The following is a 22,413-nucleotide window of genomic DNA, read 5'->3' on the forward strand; positions in this document are numbered from 1 at the left end:
GTAGCAGCACCCTGGCCTTAGAATTCTAAACATGATGTGACAAATGGCACTGGGACATCGGCCCCCTGCCTTGTAATTAAAAAAAATTTTTTTTAATGTGTATTTTTGAGAGAGAGAGAGAGAGAGAAAATGATGGAGCGTGAGTGGGGGAGGGGCGAGAGTGGGGGAGGGGCGGAGAGAGGGGGACACAGAATCTGAAGCAGCTCCAGGCTCCGAGCTGTCAGCCCAGAGCCCGACGCGGGGCTCGAACCCACGGACCGCGAGATCATGACCTGAGCCGAAGTCGGCCGCTCAACCGACGGAGCCTCCCCCCCCCCCCCCCGGGCGCCCCAGCTGCCTTGTAACTGTGATAACAAGAGTCACATCCTGAAAACTCTCACCGGGATGTCATTGAGGGTGTCCGGGAGCTGGGACCTGGGCTGCGTTCCTTCCCACGCCCCTGCCGTGGACCTTCTGCAACCCAGACCCCAGGCCCTGCCTCAGTGTCCCTCCTCCCCCCCACAGAGTTCGGGGTCACCCTGGGCAGTCAGATCTTCATCAAGCACATCACTGAGTCGGGCCTGGCGGCCAGGAACCGCGGGCTGCGGGAAGGCGACCTCATCCTCCAGGTAAGCCCAGGCTTCCTGTCGGGGGCAGGACAGGGAGACTGAGTGGCAGGTGGGGGGGGGGGGAGGGCAGGTGGGCAGAGCCAGAACCATTTGTACTTAGCTGCCTCCTTCCCAAGGGTTAGAGAGGGCCCCCCCGCCCCCACCTGCCAAATGTCAGTTTCTAGTATCCCCAGAATCCCGCGGCGGGGCCAGTGGCCAGGTTTACAGGACCAGCTCTGCCTGAAAGCTGGTTTCTTTCTAGACTCCTCTCCTGAAAATCTGTTTCTAGTGATTCCTGGTGTGGGATTTCCAACCCCTTTCCAGGCGGTAGCTTCTCGAGGGTCCTCAGAGTTTTCTGTTTGTAGCGATCCCCAGGAATTGTCTGTTTCTAGGGGTTTGGGGCAGACACTAGAAACGGGTAACTCAGTGGGGGGGGGGGTGAGAAACTCACCATCCCCAGAGTAAATGCAAACACACTCCCCGCGGAAAATGTCAGAAAGGGATTCCTGGAGTGCGGGCAGAGGGGCATTCAGTCCTCCTCCAATTGTATGTTCCTAACCCACCTCTAAATGACTGCTTTTAGTATCTTTGGGCATCTCCATATCTCTCCCTGGTTAGACCGGTTTCTGTTTTTCTTTTTTACGTAGGCCCCACGCCCCACGTGGGGCTCAAACTCACGCTCTATGGACTGACTAGGCCCCCCTAGTTAGACGTGTTCCTAATGTTTGTTTCTAGCGTCTCCTGAGAAATTCCCCTTCTAGGGAGATGGGGAGTCAGGCTGCTTTTAATTTTCCCCCAAAGCTCCCCCTGCCCCTCAGAAAATTGGCTGCTTCTGGAATTCTTTTTTTGAGAGAGAGAGAGAGAGAGCGAGCGCACTCGTGCATCCGTGCATGCAAACAGGGGAGGGGCAGAGAGAGAATCCCAGGCAGACTCCGTGCCGTCAGCAGAGAGCCTGATGCGGAGCTCGGTCCCACGACCCTGGGATCATGACAGGAGCTGAAATCAAGAGTTGGACACCTAACGGACTGAGGCACCCAGGCGCCCGAGTTCTGGAGTTTTTATGGGAGTCACTTCTGGGCATGGTCTCCTCACAGCAGGGATCCCGTACGATCGTTTTCTCTTGAGAACGTCTGTTTTTAGCAATTGTGTGTTTCTAGTGCCCCCACCAAGCTGTCTGTTTCTAGCATCCCCTATCTAGTGTTAACTCCCATCCCGTCTTCCTTCCCGGGCCTTTTAGATCAATGGCGTGTCCAGCGAGAATCTGTCTCTGAGTGACACACGGCGACTGATCGAGAAGTCAGAAGGGAAGCTGACTCTGCTGGTGCTCAGGGACAGAGGGCAGTTCCTGGTGAACATCCCACCGGCCGTCAGTGACAGCGACAGCTCTCTCCTGGACGGTGAGGGGCCAGAGGGCAGGCCCTGTGGGTTCAGCGGAGGGCAGGGGAGGCCGAGGAGGCCAGGCGGGGCCTAGCAGGGCACGTGAGCCTGGCCCTGTGAGGCTCAGAGAGGGACAGACACTTGTCCAAGGCCACACAGGAAGTGAGGGCTTACTGGCTGAGCCAGACTCTGGTCTAGGCCCCTTGGCTTAGAGGGGCCTTGACGTCCCCCTCTGCGGTGCGGGCTGCAGGCCTGATGGGACGTCCTCTCCGCTGCAGACATCTCCGACCTCGGCTCAGAAACGTCCCAGGCGCCACCCTCCCACGTCCCACCGCCACCCCAGCATGTGCGGCGGAGCTCTGACGCCAGCTGGACCGACTCCCCCGAGTACGTACCCCTGTCGGCCAGAATGGCTGAGTGGGAATGGAACGTGGGCGTATCTTTTCCGACTGGAGGGTGCGGTCCTGGTGGCCTGCCTGGAAGAGGCTTCCCCCGTCCACACATAGTCCTCCTGGCCCCCAGTACGTGGCTCTGGGTTCTTGGGACCGGGAGAGCCTGGTAGGGATCGACTTAAAGCAGTAGGAGCGGAATTTTCCAAGACCTCCCCCCCCCCATTTTCGACTTCCATCCAATTTCGAACCCATTTTCGACTTCAGTCCTCCTTTAGGAATTTTCTCTTGGGGGCAAGGTAGCCATGGGTGTGTGCAGGGACTGGAGGGTGCTTGCTCGTTATGATGATGTTTACAGACGGGAACAAGTGGCAGTGACCTTGCATTCGTGTCCTCCGGTGGCTATAACACAGCGCCCAGACTTGGTGGCTTAGGACAGGAGAAATTTATGGTCTCGCGGTTCCGGAGTCCCAGATGAGGGTGTGGGCAGGGCCACGCTCCCCTTGGAGGCTCGGGGCGGGGAGGCGGGGGGGCGGGGAGGTGGGGAGGCAGGGGGTCGGAGGTCTCTCCTACCTTCTGGTAGCTTCCAGCAAGTCCTGGGCTCGTAAGTGGCCACCTCCTCTTGATGTCTTCACGTCATCTTGTCTGTCTCTGGGTCCAAACGTCCCCATTGTATAAGGACACCAGTCATACGGGATCAGGGCCTCCCCGCCTCCTACCAGTAGGTCCTCCTCTCCACCGATCGCATCCACCGCGACCGTATTTCCAAGTACCGTCACATTCTGCGATGCTGGGGGTTAGGATTTCGGCACAGGAATTTTGAGGGGACACAACTCCATGCCTAAAAACAGAAGCGCCCAGGGGCGCCTGGGTGGCCTAGTCGGTTGGGCGTCCGACTTCGGCTCAGGTCATGATCTCGCGCTCCGTGGGTTCGAGCCCCGCGTCGGGCTCGGTGCGGACAGCTCAGAGCCTGGAGCCTGTTTCGGACTCTGTGTCTCCCTCTCTCTCGGACCCTCCCCCGTTCATGCTCTGTCTCTGTCTCAAAAATTAATAAAAACAGGGGCGCCTGGGTGGTACAGTCGGTTAAGCGTCCGACTTCAGCCAGGTCACGATCTCGCGGTCCGTGAGTTCGAGCCCCGCGTCGGGCTCTGGGCTGATGGCTCAGAGCCTGGAACCTGTTTCCGATTCTGTGTCTCCCTCTCTCTCTGCCCCTCCCCCGTTCATGCTGTCTCTCTCTGTCCCAAAAATAAATAAATGTTGAAAAAAAAATTAAAAAAAAATTAATAAAAACATTAAAAAAAAATTAAAAAACCAAAACCTAAGTGCCCAGCCCATGGGGATTAGGTCATGGGTATATTATCGCTAAGGCCTTCGGCACCTGTGAAGCAGGGGGTCTATCCGTTATCTGTGGCTGGGTAACAAAGTTCCCTAAAGCCTAGCGGCTCGAAACGCCGGTGAACATTATCCCACACGGATAATGTGGAGTTCGCTGGGTGCCTCTGATCTCTGGGTCTTAGGAGGCTACAGCCGAGGCGCCGGCTAGGGCAGTAGGATGTGGGGGTGGCTGATCCCCAGCGCACTCACAGCCGTGGGGGCAGGAGGACTCAGGGCCTCGCGGGTCCCCCGAGCGCATGATCCCACAGAGACTCAAGAATACGGACCGAGACAGAAGCTGCTTCTCGTAACCTCAGCTCAGCACGCGGTTCCTCCTGTGCCGCTCTTTTCCCGGGTCCCCGGGGCTGGTTCGGCCGGGAAGGGGACCCCGGAGCCCCAGATCTCGGGGTGCTGAGTATCCGTGACAGAAGGAGGCAACACGTGTGTGCTTGGGCCACAGTGAACGCCCGCTCCTTCGTACGGCTGTTACCGTGCAGCCGGGCTCGGGGACGCTCGGTAACGGGAGCGCCAGCCTCTGGAGCGACACAGGGCGGCATCTCTCAGAGGGTTGGGGGCGGGGGGGAGGGTCGCTTGCATGACCTGCCCCGGCGCCCCGCTCGCACACAGGAGGAGCCGTGGGTCCGAGCGGCCGGACCGGCTTCTGGGCTGCCAGCCCGCTCCAGGAGGCGGAGGTGGGGAGGGGACTGGTGTTTCCAAATTTCTTTCCCGGGCCCTGGGGATTCACGGGGTGAATGTCAGATGCTAACGGGCGGCGTGATCTTCGTGTTTTGTTCTTTTTAAAAACAATTTTTGATGTTTATTTTTCAAGAGAGACACAGAGCGCACGCGAGGGAGGGGCAGAGAGAGAGGGAGACACAGAATCCGCGACAGGCTCCAGGCTCTGAGCCGTCAGCACAGAGCCTGATGCAGGGCTTGGACTCACGGACCGCGAGATCGTGACCTGAGAGCCTCACCGACTGAGTCACCCAGACGCCCCGTGACCTTGACGTTCTTTCAAAAGTATATAGTCACCCGCACGTGTTTATTTGGAAGCGTCTGCCGGGTCTGGAAAGTAACTCATCTGTGCTAATAGCGGGCTGGCTTTGCAGGGGACTTTCCTTCCCGTGTGTGTCTCAGGCAGCTCAGGCTGTGATGACGAATACCACACATGGTGGGGGGGGTGGTTTGTGGAGGCTGGAGGTCCGTGGTCACCGTGCTGGCTCTGGCGGTCCCTGCTGGGGGCTCCCCTCCGGGCTGCAGACAACCACCTGCTTCTCTCCGAGTGTGGTCACCTGGAAGAGACGGCACTCGGGTCCCGCACCCCCTTCTGCCCCCCCCAACCCCACCTAACCCTGATCGCCTCGCCTCCCAGACGCCCCACCTCCCAAACCATCCCCCCAACCCCCGGGGTTAGGACAGCGGTGGTGGGGGGGGGGAGCACAACACTCAGACCATATCACCTTCTATAGCTTTTCACTAACTAGAATCATAAACGTGACCATCGGCCACAGGTTTGCCTCATTTTGAGCCATGCCTCCTTGTGGCCCTGACTTAGCCATCCCTGGGGCTCAGAGGAGGGAACCCGAGTTCAGAGAGAGAGCAGCGGCCCCACGGTCTCCCAGCCAGAAAGGCAGAATTTGAATCTGGGTGCAAATAGAATTGCTACAGTCGCCTCTCGGCATCCGCCCCTACTTCACCCCAAATCTGTTCCCCCTCCAGGGAGAGCCCCCCGCTTTGGCGGGACAATTCAGTGGATTCCAGAACCATCTCGGAAACAGGTGAGCGGACGGTGGCAGGGACGTGACTCTGAGCATCCTTCTGATTTTTCTGATCCCAACCAGTGAGGTGGTGCCAGGCAGGGCGGGAGAGGGGGGCAGGGGCCTAAGAGGTCAGGGGCAGCTCCCTGGGAAGGACGGAGGGTGACAGCGCCATGGGGCAGGGACACCCTAAGGCTGAGGTGTGGCGGCTAGACCAGTCAGCGTGCTTGGAAAACACACTGCTGTTCCCTTTCAGACTCCCCCAGGCAAAGCAGCTATGACATCTACAGGGTGCCCAGCAGCCAGAGCAGGGAGGACCGTGGGTACGTCCCCCCGGGGAAAAGAGCCCCCCCAGCCGGACACTCGCGCGTCCCGGGGCTGCGTCCCCGTGTTGGTGGGGCCGCCATGCGAGGCTGTGGGGAAACTGAGGCCCGGAGGGGGTGGGGGCTCTCCCAGGGAGGCCCAGCGCGCCCCCTCTCCACCCATTCCGGCCTGACCCCGCCTCTGCCTCCCCTTACAGGTACAGCCCCGACTGGAGGGTGGTCCGCTTCCCCAAGGGCTCCACCATCGGCCTGCGCCTGGCCGGCGGCAATGACGTGGGCATCTTCGTGTCCGGGGTGCAGGAGGGCAGCCCGGCCGACGGGCAGGGCATCCAGGAGGGAGATGAGATTCTGCAGGTGACTTGGGGCAGCCGGCAGTGGGTGTGGCGGCCTGCTGGGTGGCCCCGGAGTCTGTCCTGGCCTGTGTGTCCTCCCCCAGGACCCGCAGCACCCCCAGGGACATGTGAACATTTAAAAAAAAATTTTTTTTTTACATTTATTTATTTTTGAGAGACAGAACTTGAGTGGGGGAGGGGCAGAGAGAGAGAGAGAGAGGGAGACACAGAATCCGAAGCGGGCTCCGGGCTCCGAGCTGATGGCACAGAGCCCGCCCTGGGGCTCGAACTCACAAACCGTGCGATCGTGCCCTGAGCCGAAGTCGGACGCTTAACCGACCGAGCCACCCAGGCGCCCCTGGACATCTGAACGTTTTAACGTCTCCCTGCCTGTGTCATGACCTCGTTGGCTGGGTCACGAGCCGTCCCTGCTGTCCTCCCGGGAGTGGGCCCCGTGCCCAGCAGAGCTGGCATCGCCTGTCCGGCCGGGGGGTGGCCGCGGCCCATGCCACGCCCCCTTCCCCGGCAGGTGAATGACGTCCCCTTCCGGAACCTGACCCGCGAGGAGGCCGTGCAGTTCCTGCTGGGGCTGCCTCCGGGCGAGGACGTGGAGCTGGTGACGCAGCGGAAGCAGGACAGTGAGTGCGCGCGCGGCCGGGCGGGCGGGGGCCGGGCGGGGGCCGGGCGGGGGGCCTGGGCGCTCACCGAGCCTCCCCGGTCCGCAGTCTTCCGGAAAATGGTGCAGTCCCGCGTGGGCGACTCCTTCTACATCCGCACGCACTTCGAGCTGGAGGCCAGCCCCCCGTCGGGCCTGGGCTTCACCCGCGGAGACGTCTTCCACGTGCTGGACACGCTGTACCCCGGCCCCGGGCAGAGCCGCGCCCGCGGGGGCCACTGGCTGGCGGCGCGCATGGGGCGCGACCTCCGCGAGCAGGAGCGGGGCATCATCCCCAACCAGAGCAGGTGCGTCACCCCTCGGCCTCGGCTTCCCCGCCGCAGACGGGCGCGGCCTCCCGGCTCCCGGGCCGGGTTCCCGCCGCCCTCCGTGCCCAGCCCCCTGCCTCCTCCCCAGGGCGGAGCAGCTGGCCAGTCTGGAGGCCGCCCAGCGCGCCGTGGGCGCCGGGCCGGGCGCGTCTTCGGGCTCCAACGCGCGGGCCGAGTTCTGGCGGCTGCGGGGTCTCCGTCGAGGGGCCAAGAAGACCACCCATCGGAGCCGCGAGGACCTGTCCGATCTGACCAGGCAGGGTCACTACCCGCCGTATGAACGCGTGGTGCTTCGAGAAGGTGGGTCCGAGGGGCGGGGGGCCGAGGGGAGGGGGGGGGGCTCGTAAGGCTTTCGGAAGCTCTGGACCAAGTCTTCCTCCGCGTCCAGGCTTCGGAAGCCCCCATCCTTAACCTCCCCCCCCCAAAATACCGAAGGGTCCCGAAGGAAACAGGAAAGGGCTCCTTTCCTTTTCCGGTAGAGATCCGCAAGCCGCAGGCGCAAAATCGAAAACAAGTGCTTACCCGTAACTTAAACAATTGACCTTGTTACCATACCCAAAGTATTTTAACAGATAACCCAATTATAAGTAGTCGGTGAGATATTTCACACCCTCTTGTGTGTGTGTAAGCCCTGGTGTGTATTCTGCACTCGGCACATCTGGGTTCAGACCAGCCACGTTTTAGGGGCTCCACGGCCCCACGTGGCCTGCGGTGGCCGGCCGGGCGTTCCGTGCGCGCTGCCCTTTCTAGGGTGTCAGCTGGCGCTGAACAGACACCCTTTAAAATACACGGATACTGTGAACAGGCGTGAGACCGAAGCCTGAACACGCGTGTCCACAGCAGCATGGCTCACAACGGCCCAAACGTGGAAACAACCCACATGCTCACCGACCGATGAAGGGATACACACAGTGTGCCCACCGCGCACGCGCGCGTCCGCAGATGAACGTGTCCACCGCGCACGCGCGCGTCCACAGATGGACGTGTCCACTGCGCACGCGCAGATCGCTGCCCCGCCCACTAGCAGGAGCGAGGCGCCCACACCCGCTGCCCTGCAGACAGACCCTGAATGTTTGACGCTCAGAAAGGGAACCAGACCCCAGAGCCCACACGGGGTGTGAGTCCACGTGTGTGAGACGTACAGAACAGGCTCATCCAGGGACAAGAAGGGGGTTCGTGGGGGCTGGAGGGGGTGACTTTTTTTTTAAGTTTATTTTTTTATTTTTTTTTGAGAGAGAGAGACAGGGTGTGAGCAGGGGAGGGGCAGAGAAAGGAGACACAGAATCCGACGCAGGCTCCAGGCTCTGAGCTGTCAGCATAGAGCCTGACGTGGGGCTCGAACTCACGAACCCTGAGATCATGACCTGAGCTGAAGTTGGGCGCTTAACCCGCTGAGCCACTCAGGTGCCCCTCAAAAATAAACTTTAAAGAAAAAATTCAAAAAGTCCTTTCCGAGGGATGGGAATAGGGGTATCAGGAGGGGGCTGACTACTCCCTCTTCTCCTGCCATTGTGCGTTCTGTGCCCGTTTCCTCATGGCTAAAATGATATAGCCATCGGTCCAGTGGTTGGCAAACTCTTCCTGCAAAAGTTCAGACACGGTTACTATTTTAGTCTTTGTGGGGCCGTGTGGTTTCTTTCAAAACGACTCCACTCTGCACGAAGGCAGCCAGAGGCAGTACATGAGTGGACGTGACTGTGTTCCAATAAAACTTTATTTATAAAACAGGCAGCGGGCCGGATGTGGCCCCACGGGTTGTAGTTTGCTGTCTACTGACTTCAATGCTATAACCCAACCCACGTGAGAGCTGCGGAAGCAGAAAAGAGCTTCTTTTTAAGTCCTAGCCCGGGTGTAAGTAACGGAGGGTGGTCTCACATCTTGTTTTTCTGCCTTATGATGTGGTCCGAGACCATTCCAGCCGGGGAAGAGGCAAGAAGGTGAACAGGGATCCTATCTTTCCTGGAAGGCTACAACCCAGAACGGCGCACAATTCTGCTTGCACCCCATTGGCCGGGAGGTGGTCACGTGGCCCTCCTGCCTACAGGGGACGCTGGGAGATGTAGTCTTCAGCCGGGCAGCCATGGGCCTCGCTGGGTCTAGCGGTCTTTGCTGCAAATGGGATCTTGATTCTTGCCGTTTCTCTGCCCCTCAGCCAGCTTCAAGCGCCCGGTGGTGATCCTGGGGCCCGTGGCAGACATTGCCATGCAGAAGTTGACTGCGGAGATGCCTGACCAGTTCGAAATCGCAGGTAAGGAAGCAGCCTTGTTGGGGGAACGATTTCACAGCCTCTTCCCCAGCGCGGGGGCCGAGGCAGCTTGATGAGGGGGCTGCTGCTGCTGCTGTTTCGGGAAAGAGTTAAAACAGCCACGGCAGGCGGGCACGAGGCAGATGAGTCACCAGCGCCCCCTCCAAGGCCTGGGCCAGACGTCCTGAGCCAATCATGGCGCTCTTTGTCTGGATAGAGCCTCAGAATCCTTCTTAACACAGTTCGCCGGCAGCCATTGCCAAAGCCATTGCCGATGAACCCAACGTGCCACCTGTCCCCTCCTTTATTGAGCTACAGACACAGCGTTGAGCAAGATAGACAACTGTTCCCCCGAGAACACCAAAAATTCACGAACAACTACTGAAACAAGCTGGGGGGGGGGGGGGTGCGGGGTCAGTAAATTAAAGCTCCAGGGCCAAATCTGGCCCATCAGCTAAGTGTTTATACAGCCTGCCAGCTAAGAATGGTGTATCTACACATTGCAAACGGTGGAAGAGAAGTTAAAAGAAATGTGATGTGACACATGAAAATGATATGAAATTCACATTTCAGCACCTATAACCTATCAATAAAGTTTTATTGGGATACAGCCACACCTGTTGGTTGACACACTGTGGCCGCTTTCCAGCGGAGAGATGTGTTTGCAGAGCGGATGCCCTGGAATATAGCATCAGATCGAAGCCCCGTGGGGTGGCGATCTTGGTCAGGAGCCCCCCAAAGGAGGGCGGAGGGGCTTTTCTTGCAGACACACACCGTCTCCTTGCCAAAGCGTCCCCTGGCCGGGGCTTTGGAGCGAGGCCGTTCTGTGGGCAGGTGTCACCTCCAGGCAATTCCTGCTCCTCCTGGCTGGGTGACCCTGAGCTGGTGGCTTGCCCTGAGACCTCACTTCCTCGTCTCTCAAATGGGGTTGTGCTTGGCAGGAGGAATGAGTGTGGGAATGGTCTTCGTGCCCGTGTGAGGTGCGAGCATTTCAGGAGGTGAGGCCCTTTCTCACCGCCCCGGAGGGCTCAGCAGCCTTCACGGCTTTTTCCCCACAGCAAAAGGGGAGGCAGGGTCTGTGGGAAGGGAACTTGGAGGAAGGACGAGGCTCCGGCGTGTGGTTTGGAGGGCAAGGTCGTCTTAACATCACTAGTCGCCGGGGAAGTGCCGATCAGAACCACAGTGCGAGGCCAAGCGAGGCCCGGGACGGGGCCAGAGTGTAACAGAGCAAAACAGAGCATAGCAAGTGTCCGTGAGGATGTGGAAAGTGGGGGCCCTCGTGCTCGGCTGGGGGAGCGTGAGACCAGGCGGCCACTGTGGAAAACTACGAGCAGCTCCTCGGTTACACAGAGAGCGAGTCCACGTCTGGTCTATACCGAAGAGAAGTAAGGGCCGGGTCTCAAACGGGCACTTGCACCCCCACGTTCCCGGCAGTATTAGCCACAGTGAAGGATAAACACAGTGTCCGTCCACACACTGGAGTATGATCCAGCCGTAAAAAGGAAGGACGTCCTGCCTCCTGCCACCACGTGGGCGGACCCGGAGGACACTGAGCAGTGACAGAAGCCGGGCACAAAAGGACACGTCCCGCGTGACCCCCTGGAGGAGTCCCGCCCACAGAGACAGAGAGTAGATGGTGGGAGCCAGGGGTGGGGCAGGAGGTGGGGAGCCAGTGTTTCATGGGGACTGAGTCTCATTTCGGGGACATGGAAAGTTCTGGAGACAGATGGCGGGGGCGGCTGCACGACAGTGTGAGTGTGCCTGAGGCCGCTGAGCTGTGTGCTTAGAGATGGTGAGTTTTATGTTCTGTACATTTTATTTTACTTTTTAAATTTTTTTAATGTTTATTTTGGAGAGGGAGAGAGAGAGAGGGAGAGAGAGAGACAGGGTGCGAGCAGGGGAGGGGCAGAAAGAGGGAGACACAGGATCCGAAGCAGGCTCCAGGCTCCGAGCTGTCAGCACAGAGCCCGACACGAGGCTCAAACCCGCAACCTGTGAGATCATGACCCGAGCTGATGTCAGACCCTTAACCGACGGAGCCCCCCCAGGTGTCCCTGTTCTGCACATAACAATAAAATAAATTAGGTAGGGTTCTGCCCCACTCCCCCCCTTTTCCTTTTGGGCCCCCCCCCCAGGGCAGGGCGTGTCACCTCCATCAGCCCTTGGCTGTCCTGCAGGGCTTCCTGGAGGAGGCAGGGCTCTATCTCGAGTCCTACAGAACTGATGGGGGATGGGAGAGCAGCAGACGCAGCCCGAGCCAAGTTGGGGCCAAGCGGGGCGCAGCTACTGTCTGGAACACAAACACCACATCGGGCTCCTTGCCCTGCGGCTTGTCGGCTCCGTGACCCCGAGCCAGTGACCTTATGTCCTTGAGGCTGTTTCCCACCTGCCACATGGTCCACGGCAGTGTAGGCCACGGTCCGGAGGGAGACTGAGTGCAGCGAGTCAGGCTCGTGGCTGTTGTTAGACTTGCCCTCGGGGTGATGGGCAGCCATGGTGGGTTCTTGAGCAGGGGAGGGGCAGGTAGGCCCGAGAATCTGAGAATCTGAGCGGCGAGGGGAGCGCCCTTCCGCAGCCGCCGGTCACCTCTCCCTCCACAGACAGCGTATCGAGGACCGACAGCCCCTCCAAGATCATCAAGCTGGATACCGTGCGCGTGATCGCCGAGAACGTAAGCAGGGCCCCGCTCTGTGCCCCGTTTCAAGGGTTGGGAAACCAAGGCCCAGGCCTGCAACCCGTTCTCGCCCCGGCCGGGCTGCACGGCACAGACCCCCTCGGCGCCCCTCCCGGAGGTGCTGCGATGCCGGGGCTTGAGGGGGACAGAGACACACAGTGGCGAGCCCTGGGCCGTCACAGCCCCTGCCCACTGCGCTCGCCTGCGCCCTGAGGTCAGGGTCCACCTTGACCCCAACCCTCCAACTCCACCTCTGATCTTCTGACCTTTCACCTGCCTCCTGACCGGTCCGCTGCGTCTCTGGGTGTTTCTCCCCTTGCCGTCTGCCCTGCCCTCCGCCTCCGCCTCCGCCTCCGCCGCGGGCTGGGCGCAGAACAAGCACGCGCTCTTGGACGTGACGCCGTCGGCGGTGGAACGCCTCAACTACGTGCAATATTACCCCATCGTGGTCTTCTGCGCCCCCGAGAGCCGCGTGGCCCTCAAGGCCCTGCGCCAGTGGCTGGCGCCCGCCTCCCGCCGCAGCACCCGCCGCCTCTACGCGCAAGCCCAGAAGCTACGCAAGCACAGCGAACACCTGTTCACGGGTAGGCGGACGGCGGGGTGGGGGGGAGGCTGCGTGGGCGGTGGGTCCTGGCCGCGCACTTGCGGCCACGCTGAAGCCCCCTCCCCGCAGCCACCATCCCCCTGCACGGCACGAGTGACGCCTGGTACCGGGAGCTCAAGGCCGTCATCCGCGAGCAGCAGACCCGGCCCATCTGGACGGCCGAGGACCAGGTACCCGGGGCGGGGGTTGGGGCACGTCCACGGCCAAGGTCGGACCTGAGGTGACGGTCTGGACCCGCTTTGGCAGTGAGGTTGGAGGCCGGGGGTGGGATTGGGAGGAGGGGGCGGGGCCTTGGCTCAGCCAGGCCACGCCCACCCCGCAGCCGGACAACTCGTCGGAGGGCAACCTGGACCTGCCTCACCGAGGCCTGGCCGACAGCTCTGCGGATCTGAGCTGTGACAGCCGGGTCAACAGCGACTACGAGACAGACGGGGAGGGCTACACGGATGGCGAGGGCGGCCCCCACACGGACGTGGACGAGGGTCCGCCGGCGCCAGCTCTGGCCCGGTCCTCGGAACCCGTGCTGGCGGATGAGCCTCAGAGCCCGGGGGATCATGGGAGAGCCCCGGGTCCCCGAGGGGCCCAGGTAAGCAGGGCACAGGCGGCGGCGGAGGGGGGGGGGCGGCCTGGCAGGGGTCTTGGGTGGGGCTGGGACACACAGGGGAGCCTGTTTGCCACCAGAATGTTAACGAACAGAAGCTTCTCTGATAATCAGTGTCTCAGACCCGGACCTAGGGTATTTGAGGCACTGAGTCACTGAACAACTTAAAACAAACATTGTAACCTCTGTATTTCCTTATCTGGGACATAATGAAATGGATGAATCTTGACGTCACAAGGTGGCTGTTTAAACTCAATGCACTTCGTCCAAGTCCCAGCCCACACTAGTTGGGTGTTTAACAACAAGTATTTATATAGCATTTGTTCTTACTGAGCCTGCCTCAGCCTCTGCAGTGCCCTTTATAAATTCGACAAAGGCAACCCTTCCTCCAGACTGTCTCTTGTTAAATATAAAAATGTACAAATCTGTGAGGTCTCTGCTTGGAATGGTGCTTCCCTGGAGTTGTGCAGTATCCAACCTGCTCAACTGTCCATGGCAGCTTGCTTATGGGGCAGGCACTATCCTGAGCACTTTCCATACAGGGATTTATTTATGAGTTCCTAACAACAGCCCTCTGAAGAATTCTACAGCTGGGAACCCACTTCCCCCTTTGCTGACAGGCTAGGGGATCGCAGCCAAGGCCTTTCTCTGTCCCACCCCATTTTCTCACTAAAAATTGGAGGAGTTGCAGACCTGTGTGGGGCAAGGAGAAAGCGTGGGTAGCACCACCGGGGCCAAGGTGGGAAGCTGGGATGGGGGTCCTCTACACCCTACTTTGTCTTACTCTGGGGGAAGTGCTGACCTCCTTTCTCCCCCTCCAAGGTGGATGGCCATTCCCCCCATGGTCAGTGGCGACAGGACAGCATGCGGTAAGAGCCCCCCCCCCCCCCCCCCCGTAGTCCAGATTGGGGCCCCTCGGCCCTCTTCCTGGGACTCAGGCTCTGGGGGTGACGAGACCGAGAACGAGGCTATGCCTTCATGGTGCTCCCAGCCCAGTGGGTGGTTTGAAAGCAGACAGGGTCACTCAGACCCCCATGTCGTCAGGGCCAAAGAAGCAGATGCCGTCTTCCTACGAGGACTGACTGGGAAAGTCTCCTGAAGGACAGGACACTGGCTGGGGCTTTGAAGGATGTGTAGGAGTTCGTTAACGAGGCTTGATCCCTAAATGCACAGTCTCGCTCATCTCTGTCCACACCCACCGTGCCCCGCAGAGTCAGCCTCAGGTAAGGGTGGCTCCTGCCTGTCCCCTGCCCACAGCCTCTGTTCTATTTCCTGATCCCCAGGACATACGGGCAGGAAGCTTTGAAGAAAAAGTTCACGCGAGCTCGAGACATGGAGTCCTCTGACGAAGACGGCTACGACTGGGGCCCGGCCACCGACCTGTGACCCCTCCCAGGTGGCCAGCTGGCCCCTATCCCCTCTTCCTCCCTAGAGCTGGGACTCAGTTTCCCGTACGGAACCTAGAACCCTACCTCCTTCTGCCAGTCTTTAATAAATAGAGTATTTTCACAGCACTGGCTTCTAGAGATTTCCAGGAAGGACACCGAGTTGAGAGTCGGTCGTATCCTTCCTCTCTCAACACCACAGATCTCGAGCCAAGATGCTGCCCGTTTGTTAAGCATTTAATGTTTTCAATCAGAGAATAACAGGGAGCCAAGAAGCCTCCGGAGGCCCCGCGGACGGAGTCCCGGGGCTGCTGGCGCTAAGGCACGGTGGCGGGCTGGTGGCCGGTCACAGGTACACGGGCTGCTCCTGGCCCGTGAGCAGGCGGTAGGTGGCGGCCGGCATCGTTTTGATGTGGACCTGGGGGGGCCAGAGCGGAGGCCGGCGGCTGGGGGCGGGCCTGGGCCGGCAGGAGGGCACGCCCCCCGCCCCGGCCCCGCCCCCGGCCCCGCCCCGGCCGCTGCCCGCGCACCTCAACGTGCGCCTCGGTGAGCAGCTCGATGATGCGGGCGTGCGGCGTGGCCACCACGCTGTGCCCGTTGATCTCGATGATGCGGTGCCCCACGCGCACGCCCCCGCGCTCGGCGATGCCGCCCCGGAGGAGACTGCAGATCTGGAGGGGGCGGGGAGGGGGCCGTGCTGCTCAGGGGGGGGGGCGCCGGTCTCCCCCACCCCCACCCCCCTCCCAGCCTGTCCCGGGGCCGGGGTCTCACGATGCCGTCCTCCACGCAGAAGCCCAGCTGTTCGCGGGCGTGGGGCCGGCGGATGATGGCCGTGGTGACCGGCGGGCAGTGGATGATGCTGAGGGTCACCAGCGTCTGCGACTTCACCTCCTGTGCGCGACAGGGGCTGTGGGCTTAGCGAGGCCCCCAGGGCGCTGCCGGACCTCGCGGCACGCTGCAGCTCCCTCCGGGCCTCAGTTTACCCACTCGTAAAATGGAGCTTTGGAGTCAGGGCCCTAGATTCTAGAAGGCTCCTCGAGAAGCAGTTAAGAACACAGGACTCAAGCCCGGCAGCCTCGGGTCGGAGCTGTGTGACCTCTCCCCTCCCTTCCCGCGGCCTCCGTTTCCTCGCGGGAAGCAAGCTTCTAGCCAGGTCGGCCGTGCTCACTCCTTAACCTGCTGCGTGGGCCGTGTCGGACCCGCCCTCCTGATCTGGCCAGGTCCCTCCCCATGTTCGGGCCTCAGTTTCCCCATCCAACAAAAGGGTCCAGACTCAAGAACACGCTTGCTGCCTCGCGGCGGAGAGGAAGGCCCCCGGCTCCGTAGCTGGGCTGCTGGTGCTCCCATCCTGCCTTCACCCCATCACGGTCACCCGGTCCCGGACCAACAACGTCCCCTCTCCAAGACTCAGTTTCCCGGAGCACGCGGCAGCGGGGGGTGGGGGGGGGACTTAATGCTCCATGCCCCTCTGGACTGGCCCAGGGAAAGCACCCTGCCACCCTGAGAGGACTCACGCGGACGGCGGCCTGGCAGGCGGCCAGGGGCAGCCCCACCAGGCTGGTCCCGTTGATGGCAGTAAGGCGGTCCCCGATGCTGAGGGCCCCCGAGCGCTCGGCAGGGCCCCCGTGCAGCAGGTTGGCGATGACGGCCGTGGGCAGCAGGGAGCCCCAGCCCGACTCCACCAGGGCCACGCCCAGGCCCTCACCCCGACGCTTCTCGATGCACACCTGGGGGGGGGGGGACACGGTGGGTGGGGGGCATGAGGGCGGCTCTGAGGGGGGCTGGCAGGGGCCCCCCGGCCCGCACGCTCACCTCCCTGCAGTTCTCGCTGTTGGAGAAGTGGTCGAGGTCCCCGTTGTGGAGGTGGCCGGGGCCCGCGGCCCCCAGGCTCTGCTGGGCGCCCACCTGGCTGGGGTCGATGCCGCTCTCCCGGAGGAACTGCCCGTAGGCCACGCTGAAGGCCTGGCCGATGGCCTGAGCAATGAGCTGGGCCTGCGTGGCGACGGGCAGCGGCTCTCGGGGGGGTGTCCCGCCCCCTCCTTCAGGTCTCCCAGACCCTCGGGCGGGCGTCCTCGGGGCTGAGCCCTCCCGGCCCCACCAGGGACAGGATTCCTGGGAGACGGCCCCGTGCCCTGTGGCTACGGGGACTGTGGAAAGCAGCCGCTGTCTTGGGGAGTCTGTCGGGGGAGGGGAGGGACACCGGCCTGGAGGGGGGAAGGCTGGGGGGTGGGCCGCCAGTCTCTGAGGCTTATGGCAAAGACCAGAGGCCCAGGGGTTGGTGGGGGAGGCAGCCGACAGCGCTGAGGACCGATGGGAGGACACTGCAGGGACGGCGTGACCAGGGGGTCTCTGGAAGAGCGCAGGGCGGGCCCCGAGTCCCCCTCTCCCCCCCACCCCCCCCCGGACGCCCGGAGCCGGGCTGCTCACGTCCTCTGAGTGGAAGACGTGACAGATCATCCTGTAGAGCTGGCGGCTGTGTGCCTGGGGCGCCGGCCTCCGGGCCAGCCGCCGCCGGGCCATGAGCACCAGCACGTTGCCGATGTCGGCAATGTAGGAGATGGTCTGCAGGGCGTGGTCCATCATGGCCTCCTGCAGGGGGGCGGGGAGACCAGGCCTGGGCGGGCTGTGCGCACCCTCCGGGGGGCGGGGGCGCCCCCAGCCCGGTGGCCGGGCCCGGCCCTGTACCTGGGAGTCGGCCGTCAGAACCTTGACCCTCTTGGTGGAGACAAAGAGGTCCACCTCCGTCATGGGCTGGGTCTCCCCCTCGGGGGCCTGTGGGGGGGGTGGGTGGGAAGTGGAGGCCCACCAAGACCCAGCCTCTGCCCGCCCCACCCCCGCCAGGCTCCGGGGGGCCTCGGAGGACCGGCCTGCGGCTCCCCCCTGCCCCCCCCCACCTCCCGCCGGCCCTGGGGAGCCCCACCTGCCCGGCCCTGGCTTCACCTTGACGCGGTCCATCGCCTCCCGGGCCTGGGCCATGCGTGTGCTGGGGGGCGGGTTCCGCTCGGACACCAGCTGGGTGGAGCCCAAGTATTTGGCCCCAAATATGACACCGTCTAGGAGGTCTTCATGGTCACAGGGACCAGGGACTGAAGGCAACAGCGGAGGAGGGTCAGCCCGAGAGCCCCGCCGGCCGTGTCCAGCCCCACACGCTCCGCCCAGGGTCCCGGCTCCCACGGTGGTCTGGAAGCACCGGCTTCTACCCCCCCGCCTGGCACTCGAGCCACGCGGGTCTGCCCGCCGTTCCAGAACCATCCCAGCAGCAGGAGGGACAAGCAGCTTGGCCTTCACAGATCTAGAGCCCTCTCGCCAGTCTCGAACCAGCTGACTCTCTGTCCACAGCTCAAGGACTCTGGGCCAGATGACCCAGTTTCTGGACCCCTGAGGGTCTAGAACCAGGTTCAGAGCCCCCCAGAAAAAAAAAAAAAAAAACACCTCACGGCGGACACCTCCACCCTGCGTTTCTAGAATTCTGTCATCAGGCTAGAACCAGGCAGTCCCGTTTCTAAAACCAGCAATGTCCTAGGACCAGTCAGCGTCACTCGGTGGTTCTGGAATCCCCCGAATCCATCTAGAGCCAGTGAGCTTTGACCACCGTTCCAGATTTCTCCCTTGCCAGCCCAGATCTGCAGACGACTCTGTTCCATACTCAGAGAACTGCCCGATCAGAGCAGAAAGAGACCCCTTGTCACATTTCTAAAACTCACACCGTCCAGAACCCCAGCTGGCTCCCCTCTGTGACTCCAGAACTCTCCGACAGTCTCCGACCACAGAATTCCGGGGGGGGGAGCGTCCAGAAATGGGCACCACTCCAGAACCACATCTCCCCACTCCACGATTCTGTAACTTCATCGTGACGGCATCGGGTCATGCTTCCAACGGTTCTAGAACATCCTCACATAGTTGCGACACTTCAGTTGTACCCGGTAGTTCTAAGAATTTTCGGAGCAGCCCAGCAACAAACAACTCTGCTCAAAGTTCTAGAATTCCACCAACCCAGCCCAGAAACACGCAGAACGTTCCCCTCCTGGTTCTGTAATTCCCTGAGCAGTCTAGAACCAGACCAGACAGCTCGGTCAGTTCTAAAGTGTCCTAACCGGAAGCCATTGCTTTGTTTGTTCCAGCTCTGGAAGACCCTAAGCATTCTGGAACAGCAGACAGCTCTACTCGGAGCTTCTAGAACCGCACCATCCAATATGCTAACAGCCAGGCACATGTGGGTGTTGTGCCCCTGAAATATGCTGTGACCTGTAAAACGCACACGGAATTTTGAAAATTTAGTAGGAAAAAAACGTAAAAACAATTGTAAGATACCGATTGGACGTTGAAACGACACTCAAATACGTTTGAGTTAGTTAAAATGGTATGAATTTTGGAGTGCCCGGCGGGGGCGGGGGGGCTCACTGGGTTAAGCATCTGATTCTTTGTCTTGACTCAGGTCATGATCTCACGGATCGTGGGATCGAGCCCCGTGTCAGGCTCTGTGCTGACGTAGTGGAGGCTGCTTGTGATTCTCTCTCTCCGTCTCTCAAAATAAGTAAATAATTGTGTATATTTTTAACATTTATTTATTTTTGATAGAGAGAGAGAGAGACAGAGAGAGAGAGAGCGAGCAGGGGAGGGGCAGAGAGAGAGGGAGACACAGAATCCAAAGCAGGCTCCAGGCTCTGAGCCGTCAGGACAGAGCCGGACGCAGGGCTCGAACTCTCAGACCGCGAGATCGGGACCTGAACTGAAGTTGGACGCTCAGCCCACTAGGCTGCCCAGGTGCCCCAATAAATAAATTATTTTTTTAAAATTAAAAAAATGTTACCAGTTTTACTTATTTTTTCTGTAAAGCAGAGAACTAGGAAATCGAAAGTCACTCGTGGCTCATGTTATGATTCTATTGTACAGCACAACTCTAGAACTTTCTAGAATCAGATGGCCCTATCCACAGTGGCAGAACACCCTCCTTTGGTCTGGAGCGGCAGATAAGCTCTTTTCCACCCATGATTATGAAACCCCCCAGTCTAGATAGCTCTGTTCATTCCAGAACACTCTCACCAGCCCAGGTTCTCTTAATCTAGAACCACAGGCAAAATGCCAAAATCTGGAATTACCTGGGTGACTCATAGCTCCACCCCTGATTCCGGCACCTTGTAACCATAGGTCCAAACCAGCTCCCCTTCCCACAACCATAAAACTTTGCTCTTTGACTTATAGCCTCAGGTAGTTTAGGTGGAAGTCCTAGAACATTCTAGATGCCCAGAACCAGTTCTTTCCACGCCTTCGGGGCAGAGATTGACAAACTTCTTATGCAAGGGGACAAACAGTAAATATGTCTGTCTTTGTGGGCCAGACGGTCTCTGTTGCAACTACTCAACCCCTGGCCGTTGTAACGTGAAAACCACCATAGACAGTCCGTGAATGAATGGGCCTGGTTGTGTCTCAATAAAACTTTATTTGTGGATGCCGAAATTTGAGTTGCACATCTTTTTATGCATCAAGAAATATTATTCTGTTTTCTTCCAACCGCTTAGAAATGTAAGAGCCGGGGCGCCTGGGTGGCTCAGTCGGTGAAGCGACCGACTCTTGACTTCGGCTCAGGTCACGATCTCGCGGTTCATGAGATCGAGCCCCATGTGGGGCTCTGTGCTGACAGCGCGGAGCCTGCTTTGGACGCTCTCGCTCCCTCTCTGTCTGCCCCTCCCCTGCTTGTGCGCACTCTCGCTCTCAAAATGAAAACATCAAAAAAAAAAATTTTTTTTTAACCTAAGAGCTGGTTAGCTCACGAGACAGAACAGGCGACGGGTTGGATGTGGTCCGCAGATGGCGATCTGCCAACCCCTGCTCTAGAGCCCGGTGCTCCACATGGCAACCCTGCCCTTCCGTCCCAATTCATTCTAGAACATTCTCACCGGACCGTCTGGAATCTACTCAACCAACCTCAGAGCCTCTCTAGAAGCAACTCGTCACTGGCCAACTCTGTGCCAATTTGGGAGCCTGAGCTGGGCTATTCTGAAACTGCCCAGTCCCTGCGGCCAGGGTGGACAGGACACTCACCCTCCTGGAGGGCAGGGTATGGCACCAGGGTCTTGGGGCTCTGGAAGAAGACAGAAGAGGGGCAGGACTGAGTCCCCTGGCTTGGCTGCTGGCAGCAGAGGCGGCCCAGGAGGCGGGACAGGCTCTACCTGGACACTGGCAGGGGGCTCTTCGGGAACAACCAGAGGGACTGTCTCCAGCCACGGTTCTGGGGAGCTGCTTGAGCTCCGGCTGCCGGCCTGCTCGGCAGAAGCGCCCTCCGGCCATTCCGGGGGGCCGGCATCCCCGTCTGGGTCCTCAGGGGGCTGCAACAGGCGAGGAGCAGGGTCCGGAGGCTCCTTCGGACAAGACTGGGGAGGAGGACACTCCTGGCAGTGCAGAAGGCTCAGCAGGTCGTCCCGGCCGGCCTCGGCAGACAAGAGCCCATGGGCATCAGCGACGTCCCGGGAGGCCAGGCCGTGGCCGGTGGCAACGTGCAGGGGGCAGGGAGGTCCGTCTGGGGACAAGCTCGCCAGATCACCAGGCAGAGCCTCAAACTGCTGCACCAGTTCCCGAATACTTGGCCCATCAAGTTCCATCTGATTCAGGCTGCCGGGGCCTCCCGGCACCGGGTCCCACTGGCAGTTGGGGGTGACGTCCTGAGGGGGTGAAAGGGCGTCCCTGGGCTCCTCCAAGTCCATAGCTGGAGGGCCTGGGGGAGACTGGGAAGTTGTCAGGGATTCCATGCCTGGGCCAGCATCTAAAAGAGAGATTCAAAGATACGATCTCCTGAGTGCCAACAAGGTACCAGGCTCTAGGTGGGGGCCGCTGGTACAGAACACATAACTTAAGCCGCACCATACCCTCCAAGGAAGGGTCCGCTATGATCGCCATTGTATAGATGAGGAAACTGAGGCGCAGAACAGGCCGTTGTAAGACAGTAGCTCCACAGGCTCCAAACCCTGATGTCCCGCCCCCCCCCCCCGCGGCCCTGTACCTGTCACCCCAGGCCTCTCCCAGCCGTGGACCCCGTCACCCCAGACTTAGTTCTTCCACATCTTCCTCCACCGCGACCTTGTAACCCAGGTGGGAGACACACCCTGACTCTACAGACCCGGTTGGTACAGGTCCATGAGACCGCGGACTCAAGACCTCAGTCTAAGCCGAGATCCAAAACCCCAGAAAGCAGAGCCTCGTCTCAAAACCTCCAATGTCACGCTCAAGATCAACCCCAGGCTCTGACCCGGACCTCAGAACCCAGCCTGAAGACCTAACTCGAGCCTAAAGCTACAAGTGAAGACCCCGGTCCTCCCGAAGACCCCAGACTCAAGACTTCAGACCCCCTACCTCAGCCGCCGGCTCCAGACCCCGTTCTGCCCCGTCAGGCCACTCACTTCCCACACCGAGGTGGCCTCAGCCCGCACGGCCCCCAGGACCCCACGCCCCGGCAGGACAGCCCTCCAGTGGCCGCGGCGCCGGCAGGTCCGTCCGCGCAGCGCTCCCGGCCCACTGGGCTTGCGCACGTTTGCTGGGCCTGCTGGGAAATGTAGTTCTCCCAGCGAGCCTCGCGGCGCCGGAGCGCCAGGTGTCGGAACCGAGGGTTCGAGTCCAAATGCTCTGTTTACACAGAGTGAGAGCCCGGGCTGGCCTCTGGGCCTGTGTCCTCAATTACAAAACGGGGTTAGTGATCATTGCCTGCCTTCTGCGGCTGTGGGCATTATCCCAATGGATGAGAAGAAATGGGACTGGAAAATATCAAAGGGAGAGGCGGTCTCTTTCGA

General features: G+C 60.5%; 2 protein-coding genes across 5 annotated transcripts in view; one reads left to right on the forward strand and one right to left on the reverse strand.

Annotated features, from left to right (window-relative positions):
- Positions 1 to 14,761, forward strand: part of TJP3 (tight junction protein 3) — a 28,257-nt gene extending 13,496 nt beyond the window's left edge. For all 4 annotated transcript variants that reach the window (XM_023243807.2, XM_023243796.2, XM_023243803.2 and 1 more), the window contains exons 6-21: positions 505 to 608; positions 1,825 to 1,984; positions 2,243 to 2,351; positions 5,447 to 5,505; positions 5,741 to 5,807; positions 6,005 to 6,161; positions 6,669 to 6,777; positions 6,865 to 7,102; positions 7,212 to 7,423; positions 9,276 to 9,371; positions 11,969 to 12,039; positions 12,416 to 12,626; positions 12,716 to 12,816; positions 12,969 to 13,232; positions 14,070 to 14,116; positions 14,531 to 14,761. In XM_023243807.2, the coding sequence (XP_023099575.2) occupies positions 505 to 608; positions 1,825 to 1,984; positions 2,243 to 2,351; positions 5,447 to 5,505; positions 5,741 to 5,807; positions 6,005 to 6,161; positions 6,669 to 6,777; positions 6,865 to 7,102; positions 7,212 to 7,423; positions 9,276 to 9,371; positions 11,969 to 12,039; positions 12,416 to 12,626; positions 12,716 to 12,816; positions 12,969 to 13,232; positions 14,070 to 14,116; positions 14,531 to 14,633 (2,108 nt within the window). In that variant the 3' untranslated portion in view covers positions 14,634 to 14,761. The remainder of the gene's footprint in view (positions 1 to 504; positions 609 to 1,824; positions 1,985 to 2,242; positions 2,352 to 5,446; positions 5,506 to 5,740; positions 5,808 to 6,004; positions 6,162 to 6,668; positions 6,778 to 6,864; positions 7,103 to 7,211; positions 7,424 to 9,275; positions 9,372 to 11,968; positions 12,040 to 12,415; positions 12,627 to 12,715; positions 12,817 to 12,968; positions 13,233 to 14,069; positions 14,117 to 14,530) is intronic.
- A 90-nt stretch (positions 14,762 to 14,851) lies between these two features.
- APBA3 (amyloid beta precursor protein binding family A member 3) lies at positions 14,852 to 22,343 on the reverse strand. The gene is made up of 11 exons (XM_023243812.2): positions 21,980 to 22,343; positions 20,803 to 21,392; positions 20,675 to 20,714; positions 17,573 to 17,718; positions 17,318 to 17,404; positions 17,060 to 17,221; positions 16,445 to 16,624; positions 16,147 to 16,359; positions 15,404 to 15,523; positions 15,163 to 15,303; positions 14,852 to 15,050 (listed from the first exon to the last, which is right to left on the reverse strand). The coding sequence occupies exons 2-11, from the start codon at positions 21,376 to 21,378 to the stop codon at positions 14,979 to 14,981; spliced, it is 1,737 nt and encodes a 578-aa protein (XP_023099580.2). The 5' UTR covers positions 21,379 to 21,392; positions 21,980 to 22,343; the 3' UTR covers positions 14,852 to 14,978.
- Positions 22,344 to 22,413: the final 70 nt, after the last annotated feature.

The sequence above is a fragment of the Felis catus genome, chromosome A2, assembly GCF_018350175.1.
Source record: "Felis catus isolate Fca126 chromosome A2, F.catus_Fca126_mat1.0, whole genome shotgun sequence".
Classification (NCBI taxonomy): Eukaryota; Metazoa; Chordata; class Mammalia; order Carnivora; family Felidae; genus Felis; species Felis catus.